Genomic DNA, 25324 nt, shown 5'->3' with positions numbered 1-25324 from the left:
ATCTCATTCTCGCTTTGGAGTGGGGCCTAAAAAACCTCAATTGAAACTTTACTTATGTCAAAATAACAATAATCGCGACTAAGACCATGTGGTGGTACCCGATCGTCGATTTAACAGCATATTTAGAGAGAAATTGGAAAATTAGGAAAAAATTACCTTTCCCCAGGAATGGTGCCTAAGCCACTTTCATGACAAATCTGCTCTAATAGAAATGTCGGCAGTGGAACCAGGAATCCAACAGCACCTTCTGTTTCCTGATCCACCGCAAATTCGTCGAGAAATTGAAAGAGAGAGAGACGGAGACAGAGGCAAGTGTGGCATGCAGCAAAATCTCAGGGGGGAGGGGCGAGGCGTGAAACTTTGTTTTTTTTTATTTTTATAAAATCCACCCATCAAGCTTCAGGAGGGTTATACTTATATATATATATATATATATATATATATATATATATATATATATATATTATATTATATTATATTAATATATATTAATATGTTATGTTATGCAATTTAACTAATGATTAATATTACTTAGTTAATTACTTAATTTAATTAATTCAATTAAATATCGTTTAGTTAATTTATTAATTTAAGTAAATAATAATAAATTAATTAATTACTTAATAATTAATTTATTTTATTTTATTTTTTATTATTTTTTTCATACTATTCCTTTTATGTGTTCATTTATTATTATTTTTCTAAAATATTTTAATCATTTTAATTTTTCGGGTCTTTACATTTCTCCTCCATCGAGTTGGGAAAAGGGGGTAGAGAAGATTTGACTGAAGTTCTCATCTCTCTCTCTCTCTCTCCCTCTCTCTCTCTCTCTTTGGACGATGTTCGATAAGTCTCTCTGATAGGTAAACCCCCTTCTCTCCCTCATTTTATTTTTAATGAAAAAAATATACTTCTGTAACAATCCAAACCTAGGTGAATTCCTATAAATAATTTTTTTCAGCGAAAACATATAAGTCTCAAATATTATTATACCAGATCACTAATTAACTTCATTACAAACGTATCTCAAATATTAAAATTAACATTTCCTAAAATTACAAAGCATTAAAATCATATATAATTTGACATTTAATCTAAATAGCTCTTTCTAATCCCGCCCACGCGTTTGCTAAGCTTAATTTTTGGTACGCTCTTTAAAATTATCTGTAATATAAAATAATATTTGGGGTGAGACGATGCTTAGTAAGTAAAAGTGATTATTATTAGTGTGTAGCCAATATGGCTTTCACAGTATAATAATTTTGTAAAGTAACATTTAATATTATAACTTCAAAACTGCATTTAAAATAAAAGTAAATTTTAAATTACTGTATAAAACTTTTACCATCAACTATAGCAGTAAAATTTTATAACCATACACTATAACTGTTAAACTGAACTTGCTAACTTTAAAACCATAACTATAATACTTGATTATTATTATACACTTTCCTTTATGCTTTTCCTTTAAATCGTCATTTAGACTTACTAAAAATGACTCTGTTCACATTAACATATATATATATATATATATATATATATATATATATACACATACGTATTTACATATACCGTAAAAATCACCCTTAGGTCTGTCAACTATAAGTCATATTTATCCCCATGATAGGGTTGTATGGTCAAAAAACTGGATTTAACTGGCTGGTCGACCAAATTAAATCAAACTGTAAACTGTAAATGAGATTTTCCCTATTAAGTCCTAATCCGGAACCAGGTGTGCACTCAGAAGAAATCTACGACTTTGTAAAACCATTTTCTAAATAGTGTGGGTGCACTTTATAAACTGTAATTTGTAAGCTACCGTATCGAGCATCTGTAACTCTGTAATCTTTGAGTCATAAGGGGTTCTAAAAGCATACTACTATATAATTTATATGATTTATAAAATTTATATCATAAAAATTGTATATATAATTTGAACAATATCATAAAATTTTTACATATAATTTATGCAATAAAATGACATCATAACTATTTTACCATTTCAATTTATTCCATAAAACATGCAACAATAAAATAAACTCATGCCACACGATTTTTGTGCTAAAAATACTTTTTTGGACAGAAAATAATGATGTAAAATATCAGAGGGAATTATGACATTTTTTTAAACCTAAAAATAAATACAAATATATTAAAGATAAAACTGATATAATCAAATATACGTAAAACTGGAGGAGTTAGAATTTTACGTGTAAAACTCTTTCTACCACTAATTCTTTCACTCACTTTTCTTTTTCTTTCTCTGAAAATATTTTTCACGTAGGAACAGTGAGATTTTAGTTGAGAGAACTTTTCTATTTATAAGTAGTGGGGAGGGACCAATTTTAATATTGGATATTCTGGTGAGAGGGCAGCTACAAGATTGCCAAGGGACTACGAAAAATTGAATGAAAAAAGACAAAACAATTAACGAGGATGGGAAAATTAATTGGAGGGGAGTGGGGCATGTGGGAGGAAAAGAATGGGAAAGAAAGGAAAGGGAGAGGGAGAGGGAGAGGGAGAGGTAGAGAAGGTAACATAAATAATGAGGGGGATTGGTTTTGATGGTTATGGGATAGGAAAAGGGAGAAGGAAAGAGAGAATAGAGAAAATAATGTAAAGAAAGGGGTGGGGGCTATGGAGAGAAGGAAAAAAGAAAAGAAAGGAAAGAAGAAAGATAAAGAGGAAGAGAGAAGAGTGAGTGGGTGATGGGAAGAAGCTTTGTCATCTTCCAATTGTTATTATTATATAATAATAATAATAATAATTATTAAATTATATTATTATTAATTTTTTATTATTAATAAATTATATCTTATTATTTATTATGAAAGAAGAAACAAGTTCGAATCCAAGACCCACATGGGCCCCACACAATCCTGTGGGCCATGTGGCCCCCACACAACTCCAATAGGCCCCAAATGACTTCATAGGCCTCATACGCCCTGGATGTGAGAATGATCACGAGATGACTTAATGTATTATATAATTACATATTTGCACGCAGTTGGGAATGCATATAGTGATGTTCAAGTCGACCACCTATATTGCAAAATTTATGAAGTGCATGTAAGGACACCTATATTATTATTATTTTATCGTATATTTTTACAATGTATGTCACTTAAAAATATTATTATATATATATACACTAATTGTGTCTATTCTGTTTATCTTATTAAATTCCATTTTGACTAGACCAACCTCCAAGGAGCGACTGAGCCGCAATAATCTCTGAACACTCGCTTGGATAAGGTCTTTCTTAGGTATCAAATATGGAATCAATGATCCTAACGAGAAACACATTCGCATTGATACTAACTTAATGACCATTTTATTATTATTATTATGCTCTACTTGTATATATATGTGTATTTTTGGAGTCATTACAACTTCAATGTAAATACGTTGGGCTTGCATGTAGTTGTTAGGTTTTGCCTATAATTTTCATGAGTTTGCATTTTTCTTTTATGTAAATTCATATAGACTTTATTTTATGAGAGAAAAAAAATGCTTTAGTGTAAATAAATTAGGTTTGCTTGTATTTTTCTTTTATGTAAATTCATGTAGACTTTATTTTATGAAAAACAAATGCATGTTTTAACATAAATACGTGGGTTTGAATGTAGTTTTTAGGTTTTGCATGTAATTTTCATGGGTTTGCATTTTATGAGAAAATATATTTTTCTTTTATACAAGTCATGTAGGCTTTATTTTATGAGAAGAAAAGCATGCCTTAATGTAAATACATAGAGTTTGCATGTGGTTTTTAGGCTTTACATGTAATTTTTATGAGTTTACATTTCCTGGAAAATGCATTTTACTTTTTAGATAAATTCATGAAGGCTTTATTTTATGAGAGAAAAAAAAACATGTTTTAATGCAAATATTTGGGGTTGGATGTAGATTTTTAGGTTTTGCATGTAATCTTCATAAGTTTGCATTTTATAAAAACAAAATACATTTTTCTTTTGAATAAATTCATGAAAGCTTTTATTTTATGAACAAGCATGCTTTAATATAAATGAATGAGCTTGCATGTAGATTTTTATGTTTTGCATGAAACTCATGAGTTCTTCCCTTTGGTTAATAAAGATTAGTAAAAATTATTTTTGAGGAACTAGCAAGACCTCCGTGAGATTAATTTTCCCATATAGGTCCCACAAAAGCCTTGTTCGTGAAACAAACTCTTTTTTTCCTCCCTTTTCTCGAATTGTGAAAATAAATTATGATTTTTTTAATTGAGGAAGTAATAAGAGCTTCTATGCAATTAATTTACATATGACCCACGAAAACCTCCTTTTTATAATGAAAATTAGAGCTTTGTTTTTTTTCCTTCCCTTCCTCGAATCACAAAAGTAAATTGCGGTTCTTTTTTACCCCAAAAATTGGATTTTGTCCCAAAAATATTCTAAGATTTGAGAATCGTTTTGGTTTCCCAAAATGGAATTTTCCAAAGTAGTTTATTTTCCATAACACGACCCTTCTTTTTTGAAATTGAAAACAACTTCCCAATTTTTTAACTTCGATTTTCTTTCGTATCACTATCATGTTTCCAAAAACACGAATTCTCTTTTTTTGTTCTTCCCAATATTGAGTTTCATCCAAAATCCATTCACTTTTGTCATATACTAATTCTCTTATCTGAAGGGGATTTATTTTACAAAAATATATAATAAACAACAAATTTTAGAACTACGCAAGCTTGATTTTGGGCCCCAAGTATGTATGACCTCGAAAGGAGTAAATTCAATCCAAAAAATAGAAAAGATTATTTTCCTTGAACACCTCCAAAATGATTTAAAAAAAAAAGTAGTAAGACCACCGTAGGGTTTGATCCTTCATATAGGTCTCACACACACACACTCTTTATCTACAATATTAAAAAACAAATAATGAAATTGACGAATGGATAAAATGTCGAAGCATTAACTAATTTTTTTCTAATTAAGAGAGAAAAAATAGATACATGTACAACTAAAAAAAAGGCTTTGAACTAGACATTTATGACTTATATGCTACCAAATTAAAAGAGTTTGGTCGTTATGTGTGATACAAAAACCAAGTTAATAAGTATTATCAATAAAATTATCATTCTTTGTAAAGTTATAAAGTAACGAACTTTAGCTCAGCAATGGTCCCTTTCGTTTGATTTACCATGACATGAGCTTCACTCAGTCTGAAATAAACAGTCCAAATACAGGGTTAGAAAATGTATAAGTATACATAATCATTTTGAAAATTTGTTCACACATTGTAGAATTTAAGGGAAAAATCAAATAAAAATTATACCTCTTTTGTCATCAACACCCTAACTCTTATTTGGCAATCATAGTTATGCTCTACCAGCTCCTCGCATTTCGACGATAACAAAATCCTACCAATCACCCATAGAGAGCCATTAAGTAGTGACCATCGACCCAGTGCAAATTCTACAACACTAACAACCCCTCCCCTACAAAACTTCGGACTTCGGTCTAAATAAAACCCTTTGAGATGTCTCCTTGCAACATTGCTTGTCTAGCTGTGAAAAATATTTTTTATTTTAAATTTTTAAAAAATTATAAAAAAAGTTAAATTTTCATTTTATAACATTTGTTTGAAATAAATAAATAATAAAAAATAATTTGATACTTTTTTTCTTGAGAAGATAATTTTAATTTATAATTCTACAAATAATTACAAAAAGTCACTTTATTTTCTAATTTTTAAAATTATACAAAAAAATAATTTTTTTTATTAAAAATTTCTAACTCTCCCTTTCCCTTCGTATAAAAATGAAATTCAAATTTTAAACATTAATTTATTTGAATTATGAATAGTTTTTCTTTCTTGAACCCCAATTAACAGCCAAAGGAAAAACGTTATAGATATATCCGGACGCGCTCCGGCGTTTTGGGGTTACTTTTCACAAAACGCTGCGTTTTGGCCACTCAATGCGAAACCCAGGCATATCCAGGAGCTTGTTGAACGACCGGAAGTCGGGAGCCCTAGCTCTTGCGGCCCATTCACCCAGCCTTCGAGCCTCTTTCCGAGCCTTCAGTTGCCGGACATCTCAGCGCCATCGACATTCGAAGGCGATCTAAGCTTCTTCGAAGCCTTGCAAAGTGAGTCCCTCTCTCCTCCTTCCCGCCCTCTTCCCCATCTCCTGACCAGTTTTCTACTATTTTGCATAATATGACTGAACAATTGAACTGCTGAAGCAGTGCTCTACAAGCGCAAAATTGATGTTTTGAAGTATTAGGGATGGTGTCGAGCAAGTCAACCTTTTAGGCATTAGAAATCTGATTCAGGCCGAGCCAATTTGCATCGAAATATGATTGAGTCTCAAACATCAAATTATAACAGCCTTAAAGGACGAGCCATTGAAATCTGTTTGAGTCTCAGAAGCAGATTTCAAATTGTTAAATGCTCTTTTCTTCTCGTTGGTCAATCGCCTGTGCGGTGTTTGAGACTTTGGGTGTTTGATGGTTGAAATACAAAATTGATGTTAATGTTTCAGTATCTTAAAAATCAGAAATTGGAAGGGAGGCTGCTAGTTTTATTAGGTGGGTAGATCCAGGACAACAGGAAAATGCTTATGCCACTCTGCTTATTGCTTATGCTACTTTACTTTCAGAGTGTACTTACAGCCTGGTGAACGGTTCTTATTACGTCAATATTTTTCATTTAAAAAGAATAAAATGCCTAAATACATATTTTTATATTAATTAACTAACATATCACAGCCATGTCATATCCTTGTTTCTACAAATCTTTGTATTGTTGTGTCCATATCGTGTCATATCCCCTATCGATGCTGCCTAGGAACTGAGGTAGTTTAAAATTCAAACTCTCTCACTCTCTCTCTCCATCTCCTAAACAAGATTCATGTTGGCCAAAGGTTGAATAACAGGGGTGCAGAAAACGATAGTTGGAACTGTGAGGCGGGCTTAGGGCAACCCAAGGATGATCATTCCAGTTCGTTGTTTCACCTGTGGGAAGGTTTGCTCTTTCATCCTTAGATTGTTCACAAAACCTATCGTTTTTGTTTCTCTTGTTGATTGTGTTTATTTTAACTTCTGTTTACATGTGTCTAGCTGTAATAATACAATCATGATGCTGTTCAATTTCGGTGTTATTAGGTCATTGGTAACAAATGGGATTCTTATCTTGATCTTCTCCAGGCTGATTATGGTGAAGGGTAAGGACTTCGTTTTTCAATTTGGATAATTGATTACTTATTCAAGTCTATCAAAAATTTTATCTAAGATTCGTTCATGTTCATTAGTTCTGGACAAAGATTTTTAGTTATGCTCACTTTATGCCTTTTGAGATGAGTAGTTTGGAAATATAGAAGCAATTGTTTTTTTCTTGGCCACAGGGACATGTAATCTGTACATTTTATTTAATGCTGTGTTTAGATGCCAAAAATAAATACATCTTTTTTTTGGTTGTAAATTTTTAAACATGCATGATTCCAAGTCCAGAACTTCATATTCCCAACCATAGCTATGTTTGAGAATTTTTTTGTGTTGTAATTTTTGTAGTTCTCTGCTTCTAGCTCTCTTTCTTCTCCATGGGTTTTATTTAAGTTAGAGGTGGAGCGTAGAGGAGAATCTCCTCAAGTCAATGCATATCGAATGCAAGACTTTTGACCTGTGTCTCAAAAAGTTTGGAGAAGGGGGTCTTGTTCAATTGGAGTAGAAATCCCGATATAGGGGTGGGTCCATTAGGATCACTTTGTCAGTTGCATTATGGGTGTGCAATTGGTTTCCATTGGAGTGGTTCATTCGATAAGAAGCTTATTGAGATCCTATTTTGGGTGGCTATTAAATTGTAAAAACAAATTTCTTGGAATTGGGTTGTGTTCAAATGACAAGGGTGGTTCGAATTTTTACACTAGAGGGCTTGAATGGGAGAGTAGGTGAAGATATATTGAAGTTTTGGAGTTGGTGGTGTATGCAAAGAAGTTTAGCAATTGTCATAATTTGATTGCTAAAAAATCAGGAGCCAATGGCTTGGAAAGATGTGATGGTGGAAGGTTCAAAGCCAAATCCTAAGCATGTTGGTTGGAAGTTGTTGTGGTTGTTGTGGAAGTGTAGTATGTCCTTGGGAAGGAGTGGTGGCAAATGACATGGGGGCCAATTGTTGGGTAAATAGGGTCAGATTCTGTAAAGGTGAATGGGTAGGCTGATGCTTTTGCCAGCCTATCACTTTTGAATTAGGCTTTATATTCAAAGCACACACAGCTGATTGCCTCTGTTAGTATTGGGTTCATAGTCCAAATAAACCTTTCCTTCAAGGCTTTGTGCCTGGATTTGTGTATGGTTCAGGGTTGGTGGTTCATATGGGCGAAGCTGCTTGCTTTTGTAAAGATAGTGGAAACGGTTAAACTTCACATTGAGACTTGAAGAGAAGTGGAAATTTCTGCTAGAGTTGCTTCGCAGTTGGAAAAAGAGGGGTCAATTGCATCTTTTTGGCTGGCAAGGGGTAATGCTCGTGTAAAGGACAAATTCAATTTAGGCAAATGTGGGTATTTGGCCGATGCTTCTGCATCTTCTCGTGGGGGGGGGGGGGGGTATGGGTGTTATGTGAAGGGTAAGATTGAGGTGTCCAGGTGGGGGGTTATTGCTGTGAGAAGGTAACTAGTTTTGAGTAGCCTAGGGCAACAAGATTTATTCTTGTCGGATGGAGATTAAAGAGGGTGGTGGAAAGAAAAAATATTTTGAAGAAAGAAAGGCTAGTCCTAGTGGACGATGACAATCTAAAATAAGAAATGTTGAGGGGAATTATGTATTGTGGATTCTTCGAATGTTCAGAAGGGTATTATAGATGAAAAGGTTCTACGAGGGCTAGAGAAGAAGCAATGGGGAGATGTGAAGGATGATGAGAGAGATGCTTCCAGCGAGTTTGATTGTGATTGTAATTTTTTTATTGGATGAGTTTTGAGGACAATATGAATGATCTGATTCTTGGGGATATATCACATGTGTGGTTGTGTCACCATCTCCAATGGAAGGTTTGGAGGGAGTTCCTATTTTTGAGAATGATGGACTGGATAAAGAGCAGGAGTGTTTCTATGGGGTTTGCCTATTCCTGTGGAAGGGGTTTATGAAAAGGAAGTAGAAGCCCAAAAACTGATGGATAAGATGGGCTTGTGGCTGTTTGTTCTTGGAGGAAGCGGTGTTCATTTGGAATGTGGCAAAAGGAAGCTCAAGAAAGGGTCCTTGGCAGTGCTCTATGATTAATGATGGAAAGTGATTAAAGAGGGTTCTTCTATTTTTTTTTTTCGGTTTTGTTTCCTCCTATTTTCTTCTGCTGATTTTTTTTTTTAGGATTTATTGTCCTCTCCTAGGTTGTTCTCCTATTATTATTTCTTAATATTCTTTCTTTTATTATAAAAAAAATCTTAGATACATCATAAGTGGACGTTGGTTGGTACTTTGAATATGTGATCATTTTGCATTTTTCTAGTGCTAGAAGTGCTAGCTTGGGGTTTTTTGGAGTAAGCCTACATGTAGGAAAGTAACCCTAGGCTATGGTAATCATTTCATTAAAAAGTGATTCAAAATAGGGTCCTTTTTGTATGCAAGGGACCCTGTGTTATCAGCTTCAGTACAAAGATTAGATTGTTCAATATTTCTTTTTTTGGGATTCATGAGAATTTTATTTATCGAGAATTCTAAGTAATCCCTGATAAACAAAGAACATTAGTTAAAATTTTGAGGCTTAAGGTCCCCACTCTAGTTAGTTTTTTTTCCTCCGTTGTATAGAAAAGTCAAAATTTCTATTTTTTCTTCCCTTTGTATTTCCAATTTCTAATATTGATTTACCGTTTAATTTTTTAATTTTGAGTCTAAGTTTCTTGGGGTCTGAATTTTATTTATCAAGAATTCTAAGTAATCCCTGATAAACAACAAGCATTAGTTGGAATTTTGAGGATTAAGGTCCTCACTCTAGTTAGTTTTTTCCCCTTTGGTATAGAAAAGTCAAAATTTCTATTTTTTTTTCTTCCCTTTGTATTTCCAATTTTTAATATTGATTTAGCATTTAATTTTTTAATTTTGAGTCTAAGTTTCTTGGGGTCTGAATTTTTTATTATTGAGAATTCTATGTAATCCCTTATAAACAACGAGCATTAGTTGAAATTTTGAGGCTTAAGGTCCTCACTCTAGTTAGTTTTTTTCCCCTTTTGCATAGAATAGTCAAAATTTCTATTTTTTTCTTTCCTTTGTATTTCCAATTTTTAATATTCATTTACTATTTAATTTTTTAATTTTGTGTCTGATTTGCAACATAGAATCTTAGTATTAGATATACATATTAAAGAATGGAAAAGGAGGAGTAGCATAAATCAGCACAAGAGGACTATCTGGTGGGACCTAAATGGAGATAATATAGTAAAGTTCAAAGATAAAATAAACAAAGAGTATGATTGGATAGTAGGGGATAAGGTTGATGCAAACACTGTTTGGAATAAATGGCGAATTTGTAAGGAGAGCAAAAGAAGTTTTACGTGAGTTCAAAGGAAGATACTTGGGTAGTAAAGAAAGGTGGTGGTGGGATAAAGAAGTCTTAAAAAGCTGTTTTAAGACAAAAAAAAATTGGTATTAGATATGGAAAAATAGTTGAAATATAAAAAATCTTGAAAAATATAAAGAAACGAGAAAAAAATGCAAAAAAGGCTGTCAATGAAGCTAAACATAGAACTTATGATACTTTATATACTAAGCTAGATGCAAAAGAAGGAGAAAAGGACATTTATAGACTTGCTAGAGCTAGAGAAAGAAAATGCAAAGACTTTAGGTTTTGTAAAATGTATAAAGGACGAGAGTGATAATGTCTTAATTAGAGAAGAAGACATAAAAGAAATATGGTGGAGATGCTTTGATAAGTTGCTCAATGAAAACAAAAATGAAAAGATTGAGCTTTGAAGTGTCGAATGAATAGAAGATAAAAAATAGGAGATTTATTCACAAAATTAAGGTCAAAGATGAAAAGTGGGAAATCTATGGAATCAGATAAAATACTAGTTGAAGTTTGAAAATGTTTAGGGGATAAAGGAGTTATTTGGTTAACTACCAAGAAAACGCCAAAAGAATGGAGGAAAAGTACATTAATACCTCTGTATGAAAACAAAGGCGACATTCAAAACTGTAGTAACTATCGTGAAATTAAGATTATGAGCCATACAATGAAATTATGGGAAATGGTAATTGAACATAGAATAAGATTAGAAACAAAGATTTCAGAAAATTAATTGGTTTTATGCGTGGGAGATCAACAATAAAAACTATTTATCTTTTGGTAAGTTTAATGGAAAAGTTTAGGGAAAAGAAGAAGGACTTGCATATGATTTTTATTGATCTAGAGAAAGATTATGATAGAGTACCTAGGGAAGTGCTTTGGTGGGTACTAGAAAAGAAGGGAGTTTGTAGTAGATATACGGAGGTCATTAATGATATGTATGATAGAGTAGTGACTAGCGTGAGGACCGTAGGAGGTGAGTCTAGAGAGTTCCCAATCTCAATAGGTGTTCATCAAGATTCTACTTTGAGTCCTTATCTTTTTACTTTAGTAATTGATGAAATTACTAGGAATATCCAAGATGAGATCCCTTGGTATGTTGTTTGCAGTATAGTAGTCAAAGGCGCAAGGCACATAAAGACGCAAAGGGTACTTGGAGCTGAGGCACGAGGCGAAGGGTGAGGCGCACAATTATTAAATTTGTGCACGATGCCTATTTGATGGGTAATTGATATATGAAAACATATCAATAGTAATATTATAATTTAAAATGCTAAATATGCAATACCAAAGCATAAACACATAGAAATTAGGACAACTAGTATGAAGTTCCAAGTGAAACAAACATAGTTCAACATAAGTAATTACACATGCAAGAGTTCAAGCTTCAAGTTAGAAAGGAAATGAAATTGCCAGGCCAAAGGCCCAAAAGCATCAACATAGTGGCTTAATGCAAGTTGATCTATAACTTGCCAAGAGCAGTGGCAGCCTGCTAGCCTCCAGCAAGCAGCAGAAGAAGAAGCAGCAGCAGCAGAAGAAGAAGCAGCAGAAGCAGAAGAACTGAAAAAGAAGAAGAAGAAGAACTGAAGAAGAAGAGAAGAAGCAGCAGAAGAACTGAAGAAGAGAAGCAGAAGCAGAATAGGAACTGAAAAAGAAGAAGCAGAGCTGAAGAACTGAAAAGGAAGAAGAACCAGAAGAAGACTGGAAGAAGAAGAAGAACTGAAAAAGAACTGAAGAAGCAGAAGCAGCAGCAGAAGAACTGAAAAAGAAGAAGAAGAAGCAGCAGAAGAACTGAAGGAGAAGAAGCAGAAGCAGAATAGGAACTGAAAAAGAAGAAGCAGAGCTGAAGAAGAATTGAAAAAGAAGAAGCAGCAGAAGAACTGAAAAAGAAGCAGAAGCAGCAGCAGAAGAACTGAAAAAGAAGAAGAAGAAGCAGCAGAATAACTGAAGAAGAAGAAGCAGAAGCAGAAGCAGAAGCAGAATAGGAACTGAACAAGAAGAAGCAGAGCTGAAGAAGAATTGAAAAAGAAGAAGCAGCAGAAGAACTGAAAAAGAAGAAGAACCAGAAGAAGAATGGAAGAAGAAGAACTGAAAAAGAAGAGAAGAAGCAGCAGAAGAACTGAAAAAGAAGTAGCAGAGCCGAAGAACTGAAAAAGAAGCAGCAGCAGCAGAACTGAAGAATCACGAAGACTGGCTATGACGACTCAATGATTCGAAGCCTCTTGCTTGTTCGAAGGCTCTGGCGAAGGTTCTTTTGCTGGCGTAAGGCTTGAAGACTTGAAGGCTGAAGATGAAGGTGTTTTGTGCTGGTTTGAAGGCTTGAATTTCGAAGGCGAGGGGCTCCTGTGATGGCTCTCTTGCTGGTGAAGGCTCAAAGACGTGAAGACGAAGTCTGGACTGCTGGTTTTGTGTTGGTTCAAAGGCTCGAAGACGAAGCCTGGATCTGCTGGTTTGAGTCAAAGCCTCTGGCTAGGGCTAGGGCTAGGGCTAGGGCTGGTTCGAGTCTAACTACGTTTTATTTCTTAAAAGGTTAAAAAAAATGAAGTTAAAAGGTCAGATATCTGTGGGGCGACTCATTGCTCCTGAAGCCTCTGCCTGCGCCTCTTGAAGGTTGCCTTATCTCGACCCTGATGAGGCGCTAGCCTCGTCGCCCCACTGCGCCTTGCGCCTAGGCGTGCATCAGGCGCGCTTTTGACTACTATGGATAGCAAATGATATCGTGTTGATTGATAATAGTAGGAGCCGAGTGGATTGTAAGTTAGAACTTTGGAGAGCTACATTAGATGCTAAGTTTAGGATAAGTAGGAATAAGACTAAATATATGAAATGTAATTTCATTAATGTAAGATAATCAAGAGATTAATAGCATTGCTAGATTTATATATCTTGGATTTATCAAGGTGAAGGGGAATTTGAAGAAGATGTAGTACATAGAATTCGGACAGGTTGGGTCAAATGGAGGAGTGTGTCAGGTGTGTTGTGTGACCGTAGAATACCCTTAAAATAAAAAGAAAAGTTTTATAAGATGACTGTAAGACTAGCAATGCTTTATGGTTTACAATGCTGGGCAATTAAGAAGCAACATATACAAAGAATGAAAGTTGCTGAGATGTGAATTCTAAGGTGGATGAGTGGTTTAACATTAAAAGATAAAGTAATAAATGAACATATATGAGAAAATTTGGGCATAGCAACAGTTGAAAACAAGATAAGGGAGGGGTGGCTAAGATGGTTTGAGCATTTAAAACATAGGCCTAGTAGAGCACTTGTGAGGAGGAATGAGTTAGTTATGGTTAATGGCATGAGAAGGGATAGGGTTAGACCTAAAATTACTTTAAATGAGGTAGTTAGGAAGGATTTAATAGCCTTTAATTTAATAGAGAAAAATGCTCTGGATCGGGTGAATTGGTGGAATTTATGTAACCGACCCCACCTAGTGGGACTTAAGACTTGTTGTTGTTGTTGTTGTATAGAAAATAAAGAAATTCATTAAAAGAGGATAGGAGAGTACAAAGTGGGTAAAAGATTCTGACTTCACAAAATGAAAATTGAAATGAAAAGAACTAAAACAAGTACAGAACAAAGAAACCAAAAAACTAGGCTAAAAGAGCCAATCAGTCCTATTGAATAATAAAGGAATCCGTATTGCCAAATCAACTTGAAAGCCATATTACCATGCTAATCATTCCTACTGAATATTAGAGTAATCCGTATTACCAAGCCAAAAACACAACGTTTTCCCAAATAAGATCTAAAGGTGAAGTTCAATCACCAAAAATCTGATCATTCCAACCAAACAACACAAGCAATTGCATAAACAACGAACTCTTATAAAGCCTTGGCATTCTTTTGCTTCCCAAAGCCAACAAAATCAACCAACAAAAAGCTCCTCCAAAGTTCGAAGTCTAAGGACAAAGCTGACATTCTCCCATCAAATTAAAAAGCTTACTTCATAAATTCTGAGCCCTAGAACAATGAATAAGTAAATGAGCATGCTCCACATTATAACCATAACACATGATGCAAATATCAAGGGAAAGTGCCATTATGGCCTGTAAATCCGCAACATATTGTTAGTGTAGCTCTCTTAAGAACTACTACTCCCACAAAAGCCTTTACCTTCAAAGGAAGTTTTAGCTCTCCACAACTGATTAGCACAAGGGAAAGAATGGAGCGAACAATTAAGATGTGAGTAAATGATTTACATGAATAAACCCTAGAATTCTCCAAACACAAGACCCTATTATGCCCTGAATGAGAGTATTTGAAAGAACCCCGCAAATGCAAGAGAGAAGAAAGCTCCTCAGTCTCCTTATCATTATGATTTCTACGAAATTTAAAGTCCTAGGAGACCTTTGTATCATGAATAACAAGGAAAGAAAAAATGATTGCATCAAGACATAGTAATACTAAAAATAGAAGGAAAGGCAGCTGAAAAATGCATTTTACCCAGCCATAGTTCATCCCAAAATCAAACCCTAATGCCTTCTTCCATTGTATATTTGATGCAAGAGAAATATAAAGGAGATATGTAAAAGGGCAGCCTGGTGCGCAAAGCTCCCACGCATGCGGGGGGTCTAGGGAAGGGGTGGACCACGATGGATCTATAGAATTTCCATGTGTAACTATAGCTCTCATTCATTATTTTGCAGGCCAAATTTACTTTTAATAATCTTATGCCACAAAGAACATGTTTCTCAAGGGAAACCCCATGACCATATGCCAACAATTCTTTTTTTTTTTTTTTTTGTTTTTTATAAGACACCAACTTACCAAGGCCCTTTCCCACCTCCTCCTTAGCTCAACAAAACAACCTCCCAACTAACGAGATCCCTCTTCACACCCACTCCTGACCAAAGAAAGTCTCTCATATTCTTCTTTGATCTATTAGCAATCCTAATTGAAATATAAAATAGGGATATAGAATATAGGGTATTTGAAGAAAGACAATCCTAGATCAAGGTAAAGCAACCACAAGGGGAAAAAACGTACCCTTATCCTCTCAAGACACTACCCATAGCAATGACTGGACCCCAAAACCCCTTAGCTTGGAATTCCATTTTAAAGGAACTCATAAATGTGTCAAAAAGCCACTGTTGGACCCCTCAACCTACAAGAGTAGCAAAACTAGAAGTAATCTCTGGACTAAGATTAATGACTGCCACACACACTTAGCTAAATTGATGTTAGGACCAGAGACTCTCAAAACCTATAAAATGTTGGGAATATTACAAATGATCTCCCTATCATCTAATGAGAATAGAAAGATATCGTCAGCAAGCCGCACTGAGAAAAACCACATCTTTCCTTCAACACCATGAGTAAAACCCTTATCCGTGGCTTTTGATCATCCTACCTAACACATCAGCTACTAAAATAGACAAAGGGGGAAAAAGGGTCCACACTTCCCTCACTCCCTTAGTAGCATTAAACCAAGACCTAGGTTGACAATTAACAATCATAGAAGAAGAGGCAGAAGAAGGGAACACTCCAAACTCCTTCCTCTTGAACACCCTATCCAAAAAATTGACTCAACCTATTATAGGCGCGCTCAAATTCCAACCTATATGCTAAGCCCTTCTTGTTCCTCCTAACATCCTCCACAACCTCATTAGTCACAACAACAACATCCAAGATATATCTCCCCCCTACAAAAGCTGCTTGAGAATTAGAAATGGTTTCTCCCATCACCACCTTAATCCTCTTTGTGAAAATCTTTGTAATGATCTTATATATTCTTGCAATCAAAATAATAGGATGGAAGTCCCTAACCTTAACTCTTTTTCTTATAGTGATAAAGGTTGAGCTTTTGCTTTTAGGAATCAAACCCATTAGCAGAAAACTTATGAAGCACCTTCATTAAATCGCAATTAACTACCTCCTTGCAATTTTGAAAAAAAGTTAAACCATTAGGTCCATGAGACTTCTCCTTGTCATATTTTCAAAATGGAGAGGAGTGTATAGTGCTTTATGTCAATGGTGTGGTGAGGAGGTAAGAAGGATCATTTTATTAAGGTTGGATTTTAAGCTGTGTCACGGACCCCCAAGTTAAACTCGCTTAAGGGGCCGCGTGGCACTCGTCGAGGCTTTCCCTCGACAGAGTCAGCCAACAACTACACATTCAAACTTGCTGTCATGAACACCCGAGAGGATTTCAGAAGCCATTCATAGTCATGAAATATTAGTTCCAACAATAATGAATTCATGAAGACAAGCGACCTTCATACTCAATGATATATGGAACTAGTTGTTATATTTAATCAACAAGACAACCACACAAGCCATCATCCGAGTAATTCGACATCTAGTATAAAAATCCCGGGTAGACAGAGGTGACACCATCTCTCTTTCCCATTTAACCAAGATCACACTGTCAAGTCCTAACACTATGCACTTAGAGACATTGGTTTTGAGGCAAGTGTAGGAGATTTTGACTAAGATTCTTTCAAATAGATTGAGAATGTTTTGATTGGCACTATTTCTTGTTTTCTTTGAGTGCTTTTATTGAAGGTTAACAGATCTTGGGTGCTGCTATAGTTGCTAACAGCATTGCAGACGATGTTAGGAGCATCGTCATAGGTTTTCCATGAACTTAAATTTCCACTTTCCACCATCCTAAAATCATAAAAGGAAGTCAATTTCCTTTTTACAAAGTTTTATTTGGAATAATATGATGTTTATTAAAATCTTGAAATTTTGATGGAAGTTGCTTAAATTTTGTCTATAAAACAAAATGTATTTGCAATTGACATTTGGGTTTCATAACCCTCTAATATTAAACTCAATAACCATTCTAAAAAAATTATGAAAAATTTGAGGGTTTGCTCTAGTATAGCTGTTTTTTAATTAATTGTTTTTTTTGGATTTCTGTATTGTTATTTTTCTTGTGTTCTGGGAGGACTTCTTATTCTCCTTGTTTCCTTTTTTTTCTCTTTGTTGTGCTATTATTCTTGTTCTCTAATAATTTTCTTTGTTTATAAAAGAATAACATAAATCTCAACTTTAAGTGTTTGAAGTTTGAATAAAGCTTTAATTATTTTGACAAATCTTGAATTGTGTTGGGGAAATAGGACTTGCATGCCCTAAGGGCAATGGGGCATGTGCCCCCATCCAATAAAATTGGCACCACATAAGCAGTGCAACCCGACACAAGCTTACATGATGCTATTTTATTGGATGGGGGCACAGACCTCCAGTGCATCTAACTTTTTTTCCTGTATTTGGTGTCATCACAAATAAATAATGCTCCTTGTCTTAAGTTCTGGGTTATTTGAAACTGTTTTTATTGATTTTAACACCTTACTCCATATTGAGATATAACTCCATGGTCAAGGAATTATGCATGATATATTTCCACTCATTGCTCATATAGCAAGTTATTTTATTTTGGTTATTCATGCCATGAAATATTCACAATACTGGTTAACTAAATTTATCAATAAATAATTTAATATTTTTCATCTTATTAATGAAATTGTATCACATTAGCAAACAAATACATAAGAAAAAATAGAATATATTCACTAGATTGTTATATATTGATTATATTCGCTAGATTGTTATATATTGATTATGGTATAAGGGGTCTAACATTTGGTCAATTTATCACTAAATGACCTTTCTGTGGATAAATCTTCTTCTTTTAATAAAAAATGAAGATCATTACAAGATAAGGGCAGGACTGTTAGCTTTTTAAAGTTTTGGAATGTTTTGTAATATTGAACTTATAGATTAACTACAACATTTCATCCAACCTTTTTTGGAAGTTGGTTCTTCTTCTATTACATATGAAATAACATTTATATGGCTTATAAATTTCATTCATATTAATTGAGTATGTTTAATATTCATATTGTTTTATGGTCATTGCATTATTGACAAGTGACAACATACTTGATTACTTGTCATTTTTTCATGTTATTTAAAATATTTTAGTTCTATTAATGTATTGTTATACATATTTACAATTTCCAGAGTTTTTAAGGAAAATTTCCATATTTTAATAATAATTTCCATGTATTTTCACTATTAAAATTTTCATAGATATTACTGTATTTTTGAAGCCTAAAAATTTAGTCAAAATTGAAATTTAAAACCTTGGGTATGTAGAATTGTAGGAAAGGTACAAATTTAAAGTTGATTTAAATGGTCTATGATGGGGTGATATAGGAAGATTAGGGGACAAGGGAAATTGTTTAAGGTTGGGGCTTGTGAAGGAGTTGCGCAATCGGTGAAATTAGGGCTAGAAAATTAGTGATCAAATCTGGTTTGGGATAATTAATCAAAATAATGGGGTGATATAGGAAGATTAGGGGACAAGGGAAATTGTTAAAGGTTGGGGCTTGTGAAGGAGTTGCACAATCAGTGAAATTAGGGCTAGAAAATTAGTGATTCAAGTCTGGTTTGGGGTAATTAATCAAAATAACATAGATAAGAAAGCATAAACTGTTAGCATCACACTAATAAGCTCTAGGAATCAATCCTAGGAAAAGAAAGTCTTGCGCATTGTAGGGTTTAAGGCTTTGCAACAAATGTAGATGTTAAGCAACCACTTTACCTAAAAGGTTAAGCTGTTAGGTTGTGGACAAACATAGGTCTTAAGTTTCGATTTTGACTCAAATTTCGAAGCTCCAAAAATACGGAAATTTCGACAGAAATTTCTATTTGAAAAAATAATGGAAATCAGTAGTAAAACTTGGAATTCTTTTATGAGGCTTTAGAAATGATTATTAGACATAATAATGTAAATTTTAGGACTAATATATTACAAGTAAATACATCTATGCTGTGTATAAGGTGGAGAAGTTGTAATATAATATGTGCGTAAAACATATTTAGTGAATCAGTTAAATGCAAATGAAATTCATAAATCATTTAAATATTATTTATTATACAAATATGATAATTTAGAAATGAATGGTTACATAGTTGTTGTAAGTTTATTTTTCCATATAATTTCAAAAGCACTTGTAATAATCATGTGTTTCGATAAAAGTAAATAAAATAAATTAATAGAGAAATCTCATTTCGTCCCTAAATCCCTGTTTTGAATTTCAATGAAATTTCATTGCATAGTTCAAATTTTGACAAGTTTTGCTAAAATTTCAAGATTTCGGTAAATTTTGGATGATTTGTTGAGATTTCGAAGGAAATTATGCAAGACGGAAATCGATTGCCATTTCGATTTCGAGGGTGATGGAAATCGGAAATTTCGACAATTTCGTGGAAATTTAAGACCATGGGACCAACAATGTACATCAAGCTTTCACACTCCTCTGCACATGCAGCTTGATTGCACATGGAGAGAGAAACAAACACTGCATGACACCCATATTGGGAATGTGAGGATTTTTTTAACAAACTTACAATAAAATAATAAATGCGGGAACAAGACTAGAACCTAGGACCTCCTAGCAACCATTGCTCTGATGCCATGTTAAGCAACCACTTCACCTAAAAGCTTAAACTGTTAGGTTGTGGACCAACAATGTATGTCAAGCCTTAACATTGGGCAATCCTTTAATTCAATAAATCTAGAGAGAATTAGTGCAAGGCTTAGATATGCCTTTTGGTAACTTAACCTTGACTATAATTAATCCTTCTTGTTGAAATGCAAATTTGACCAGATAAAATGGAAGAAAAATCAAGAAATAACCAAAAACAAAGATCCGAAATATCCTAACTTAGGATCCATACTGGATTGAAAAGACCCCAGAAGTTCCCAAGTGAACGATACTGCCACCGTCCTTGTGAACTGTGCTTTGCGCTACTGTACTGCTGAGGGTTCCACTTTTTATTCACTTCCCCAAGACCCCTCACATTCCAAGAATCCTCATTTAAAAGCTATAATACCCCATCACCCTTACCCTTTTTACCCCCATAATTAACAGATGAATTCAATTTTTGCAAGTCCCTTTTAACCATTTTTCTTTTCATATCATATGACCTTATAGAGACCTCCACCCTTAACTCTTCACCAAACACATTGACTAATTTCAATCCCATGCTCTCGAGGAGTTCTTCAAGATCTTGATCCTCCCTCTCACCCTCTAGTGGGTCAATTGACACAACACCCCTCCTATCTGCCAATTCTCCATGGCAACTGACTAAATCAAATGTTTCATTAGCCCGCAATGGAAGAGATGAGATGCCTTATCCAAGACCAAGAGTAATCACAAATATTCTGTGAAAATCCCTGACCAGGTAAATAATCCCTTACTAAACGAGTTAATATGAAAACAAGAGGTGGGCATGGATGGTACATGCATGAGAGCTGAAACTAACTCTGCAGGTGTTGCTGAATTTTCTTTGTTCGTGACACAGTGAATGCCAACCTGATCAAATTCAGCACCCACACTGGCCTCCCCAATTTCAGGCCCCATTCTATTTATAGCCTAAATTCTCCTTAACCAACTCACTGCTCATGTTGTTTCTATCTTGAGGCATAGGTAAGTCTGCTTTTCTAAGCTGTTCAATAAGCCGTGTCCATCTTGTTCAAAGATACAAAATTTTCTCATCAATATTGGACTAATTAACAGAGCTTTGAGCCTATTCATGGGACCCGGTGCTGCTTGTAGGGAAGAGAACAGATTTTATTTGAATTAAGGCCTGAAATCCTCCATCCAATGCATTCACAATTTTGTACTTGGAAAATTTGGTTGATCATTCTGCATTTCTATGACTGATTTGAATCCTTGCCTTGAAAACTACTCTCCTGAGAGGATAATTGCACTTACCTTGCACTTCTGTCATTGACTTCTTGGGGATATCCATCATCGCTAATAAAGTATTGTGCCATAACCTCTGATGTTTTTGATCATATTGGCCCAAATCTTGTTGAATAACAGTGCATGTATATGCAATATGATCTTCTAATGCTTGAGAACCTGGATGAAAACCCCATTTGCACCCTCTGAATTTTTATATCCTGGTGCCTTCCTGTACCCATTCAGCTGAATTAATCTGGATGGAAGAATGCTTAGTGAGCTTTTTAATACCTGATTTCCTTACCCAAAAGTTTCAATCCTGGACCTATGGTTTCCAGGAGAAAACAAGCCTATCATCAATAAATCCCTCAGGCCCAGACTTAACAACTTTTGGGTTGGGCCCTGTATTTTGGCCCAAGAGAATCCCAAGTTATCTTTGAGCCTACCCAATTGAACCACCTGAGATTTTAAATAGATCCTGGGCCAAAAAATCCTTCTTTCATATTCCTAATTGCAATGTTTCTGCAATCCAGCCTGCTCTCACTTTCGAGACCTATTGGAGAATCACTATGCCTGATGGTGAGATGCAGCAGTTGTTCCAGTCCTCACCACATCTGCATAAGTAGTCTTGTCTTTCAGTGTAGCATGAACTATCTGCCTCTCCTATCTACCCTGGCCAATTAACTTCAGCAATATTGTGAGAACCACAATCCCTACAAGCCCATCTGCCTGCATTTAACCAGTTTCTCCGTTCTTGCCCCCTCTTCTTCTTACTGCTCTCCTTGCAATCAATTCTTCCAAAGATTTAAATAGAAGCCACCAATCTAATGCCTCCAATCCATCCAGAATTCTCACCAAAACATTCTTTTACCACTAACTTTCAGTAACCACGAACCATCCCCAGATTTTCCCTAAGAACTTTACCATTAAAGATTCCTGTGAGTTCTAAGCATTCCAATCCATGATTATCCAGTTTTTACAGACCAAAATTCTCAGTTGTTCCCAAACCCATGCACATTGAGGCCACAAAAGTCACAGAGGACCACTTATTCAAACTAAACTCTGATATGTGCACATTCCAAGCTCCCTCCAGTTTGATTCTAATCTTTTCTCCTGTCAACTAAAACGAACAAGGATGCTCCATGCACAATTCACGAAAAAACTATTGTCATCGATCTCCGCTCCCCTTGCTGGAAATCCACCCCCATTCTCAAACTTTACAGTGATCAATTGTCCTGCCTAATTACAGACTGGAAGGAGCCCTTGCTTTTTCTAATTTTTAGGAAAATTAGGTTCTTCCAAACTTAGGTTCTTACTCTAATATTAACATGATATCTTCTGAAATCTGCCAACAATTTGGCAGTGGGCCGATTGACTCTTGCATTCCTTTCCCTGTCAGAGATGGTGAATTTTAAGCATTTTATTCAAGCTCTCTCAAGTATTCCATTCAAGCTCTAAGCAATATTCACATTCTTCCTATTTAGGTTCTGCATAACCATTCTTTCTTCTAATTTCCATTGTTTTAATTGCCAATATCAGCTCTTTGAGGTACCAGAATCCACATCTTTGGATGTTGATTTCTGAAAAAGATGTGATCCATATTCTTGTTAGAAGAGTTGGAAAAAATGGCATTTAGGCCAGGAGCACTTAAAAATTAAGTGCTTCTAGTTCTTATCACTTAAAATAAGTACTTTCTAAAAGAAGTGGTGTTGGGTAGCAAAAGATACGGCCCAACTTGTCTACCTTGCTTTTGTAGTTATTGCTCCAGCACATTGTGAGCCAATCTATGAAGCTGAACTAGGTAATTAAATAGGGAAACCTTGCCAGCTTATGCCTAGCTACTTGCATATAGAATTCCAAATCTCAATGGCATGCCTGGTTGTTTTAGTTTGAAAAATTGTCATTCACCAAGGGTGTGCTAACATTTCCTGAAATTCAATTAAGATAGTGCTTTTCAACCCTTAGTTATTGGTATAATAACTTCTATGCATAATCACTTTGTTGTCAAAGTACATTCATGATATAGGATCTGTTTGGATGCTATTACACTAGTACATTTTTAATATTGAATGTGCTAATACTATTTAATTGTGAAATCATAGATAGGCATGTATTCATTATTTAAATTTGCTGTAAACATGACCTGAAATCATTGTGGGCATGCATTCATTATTTGAATCTGCAGTAAACATTACAATAAATTATGGTATGATTTGCTTGCAAGTGAACCATACAGGAGAAGTGAAACTTGCACAATGTTCATGTAATGCTAGAACATCATCAATTGGCAGATGTTCCTGTTGGAGTTGATTGATGACATTTAATTGCTGTTATGCAGAGATGCTCTTGATGCGTTGGGGCTTGTACGGTATTGCTGCAGGCGGATGCTCATGACACATGTTGATCTCATTGAAAAGCTATTGAACTACAACAGTACTTTCTCTGTCTCTCTCTCTCGCGCAACAAAACACCAGAAGGCATGGGGGCACAAATGCCCACATGCATTCAAGCCATGTTTAGTGACTCGAGTGCACAGTTGTTTGGTGGGAATGGAATGGAAACAAAATTGACTTAATTTCTGTATGTTATTCAATTTTTTATTCCATTCCATTCCCACCTCAGTTCATTCTGCAAACCAAATGCAACGTAATAATATTGAATCTTTGTTCATGTTTGTTTAAAGCACTGACACCCCCCCTTGTTGCAGCTCTGGAGAAATCTGACACCAGCTGATGGAAGGTTATGGAGCAGCTTAGAGTGATTTCCTGTGTCTTGCTCTATGGATATTTGTTTTTGTTGGTAGCTTACTAGGGATGTTTGATTGATAGGGGAGATGTTTTCTTCCTTTTCTTAATGGATTGTGCTCAGTAAATATCTCTCTATCTTCAACTGTGTTTGTGGAATACATTTATTCGGTCCGACACTGGTTGACACTGGTTGTTGGTGGTTTTGTTTGATTGATGAGGGAGATGATGTTTCTTTCCTTTTGGGTTTTTGTGTGTGTGTGTGGATTGTGACTTGCTAAATGTATCTCATCTTTAATTGTGGTGCAACACTTCTGTTCGAGACTAGGGAACTACCATGACACAATTAGCCGTCTGAATGTATTACTTGATTTTGCCATAGAACTCCTAAAATAACATCCTTATCAGATTTGATACTTAGAAGTTGCTGTACCCGTTTTTTGTTTTTTTGTCTATTTATATTTTCTAATGTGCTAAACCTAAGAATAAGATGAAAAATTATATAATAATTTAAAAAATATAGCTCGTGCAAAATAGTGTTGTTCTCATTTATTATATATTTACATAATGCAATTTATTGTTTTAACATCATAATTTTCTACCATAATTGCGGTTATATCAGAGTTAAATTTTCTAAGTTTGACCAGTTCGTTTTTGTATATATTAAAATTAGTCAGACATAAAATCAAGAAAATACAATACATATTACAATAAATTATCCTACACGTATCATTGGTAATTATATTTGGCAGAAAAAAAAATATGGAAAATAGTTAAAAAAAAATGAAAAAAAGGGAAGGGAATAAACTAACTAATTTATGTATATTGGTTATACGAACTTAAAAAATTATAAAGTCAACATACACATTAAGATGAATATAGTTTTAAAAATAGGGGTTTTGATGGTAACATCATATTGAACTTGATTTAAGTCCAGTATTAGATCTTTTAGGTTTTAAGAGTTTTATACTAAATAAAAAAGAAAAGATGAAGACGATCTTTGAGGATATTCCGATCAAGCAAAGCATATAGATTTCTCAATTGAAGAACTTTAGTTGACGAAGAAAGTATCAATCTTAGATTTAATGAGAATCATTTTATAGAAAGAAAGGAAGTTATGGATGGAGAAAATTATAGTTCATTATACATATGCAAAGACATACATGTGAACAAGTACAAAGATAGACATGGGAACATATGCAAGGATTATGGGTGGGTAAGAAAAATCGAAAAACGAACCAAATCACAAAAGCAAACCAAATTGAACCGAAAAATTGATTCGGTTTCTTAAATTTTTCAGTTATCGCTTCTATTTCGGTTCGACCCATTCAATAACTACAATTAATCGAACCAAACCTATATGTT

At 34.5% G+C, this 25324-nt stretch overlaps 1 protein-coding gene across 5 annotated transcripts; it reads left to right on the top strand.

Annotated features, from left to right (window-relative positions):
- Positions 1 to 5800: 5800 nt before the first annotated feature.
- Positions 5801 to 24268, top strand: LOC131163598 (DNA-directed RNA polymerase subunit 10-like protein). 5 transcript variants are annotated; one of them, XM_058120192.1, is made up of 5 exons: positions 5801 to 6107; positions 6884 to 6984; positions 7125 to 7183; positions 23554 to 23648; positions 23923 to 24268. In XM_058120192.1, the coding sequence occupies exons 2-5, from the start codon at positions 6949 to 6951 to the stop codon at positions 23946 to 23948; spliced, it is 216 nt and encodes a 71-aa protein (XP_057976175.1). In that variant the 5' UTR covers positions 5801 to 6107; positions 6884 to 6948; the 3' UTR covers positions 23949 to 24268. The 5 variants fall into 5 exon arrangements, with proteins under 5 accessions (XP_057976175.1, XP_057976176.1, XP_057976174.1 ...); XM_058120193.1 differs by having other exon boundaries at positions 5858 to 6107; positions 6896 to 6984; XM_058120194.1 differs by having other exon boundaries at positions 5886 to 6107; positions 6867 to 6984.
- The last annotated feature ends 1056 nt before the right edge of the window (positions 24269 to 25324 follow it).

The sequence above is a fragment of the Malania oleifera genome, chromosome 9 (assembly GCF_029873635.1).
Source record: "Malania oleifera isolate guangnan ecotype guangnan chromosome 9, ASM2987363v1, whole genome shotgun sequence".
Taxonomy (NCBI): domain Eukaryota; kingdom Viridiplantae; phylum Streptophyta; class Magnoliopsida; order Santalales; family Ximeniaceae; genus Malania; species Malania oleifera.
This window is presented reverse-complemented; position numbering and strand designations above follow the sequence as displayed.

Excerpts from the sequence above, each read along its gene's own strand:
- LOC131163598 (XM_058120191.1), top strand. The coding sequence starts at position 6,949 with ATGATCATTCCAGTTCGTTGTTTCACCTGTGGGAAG. Across the intron at positions 6,985-7,124 it reads GTTGTTTCACCTGTGGGAAG|GTCATTGGTAACAAATGGGA; the intron begins GTTTGCTCTTTC and ends CGGTGTTATTAG. Across the intron at positions 7,184-23,553 it reads CAGGCTGATTATGGTGAAGG|AGATGCTCTTGATGCGTTGG; the intron begins GTAAGGACTTCG and ends GCTGTTATGCAG.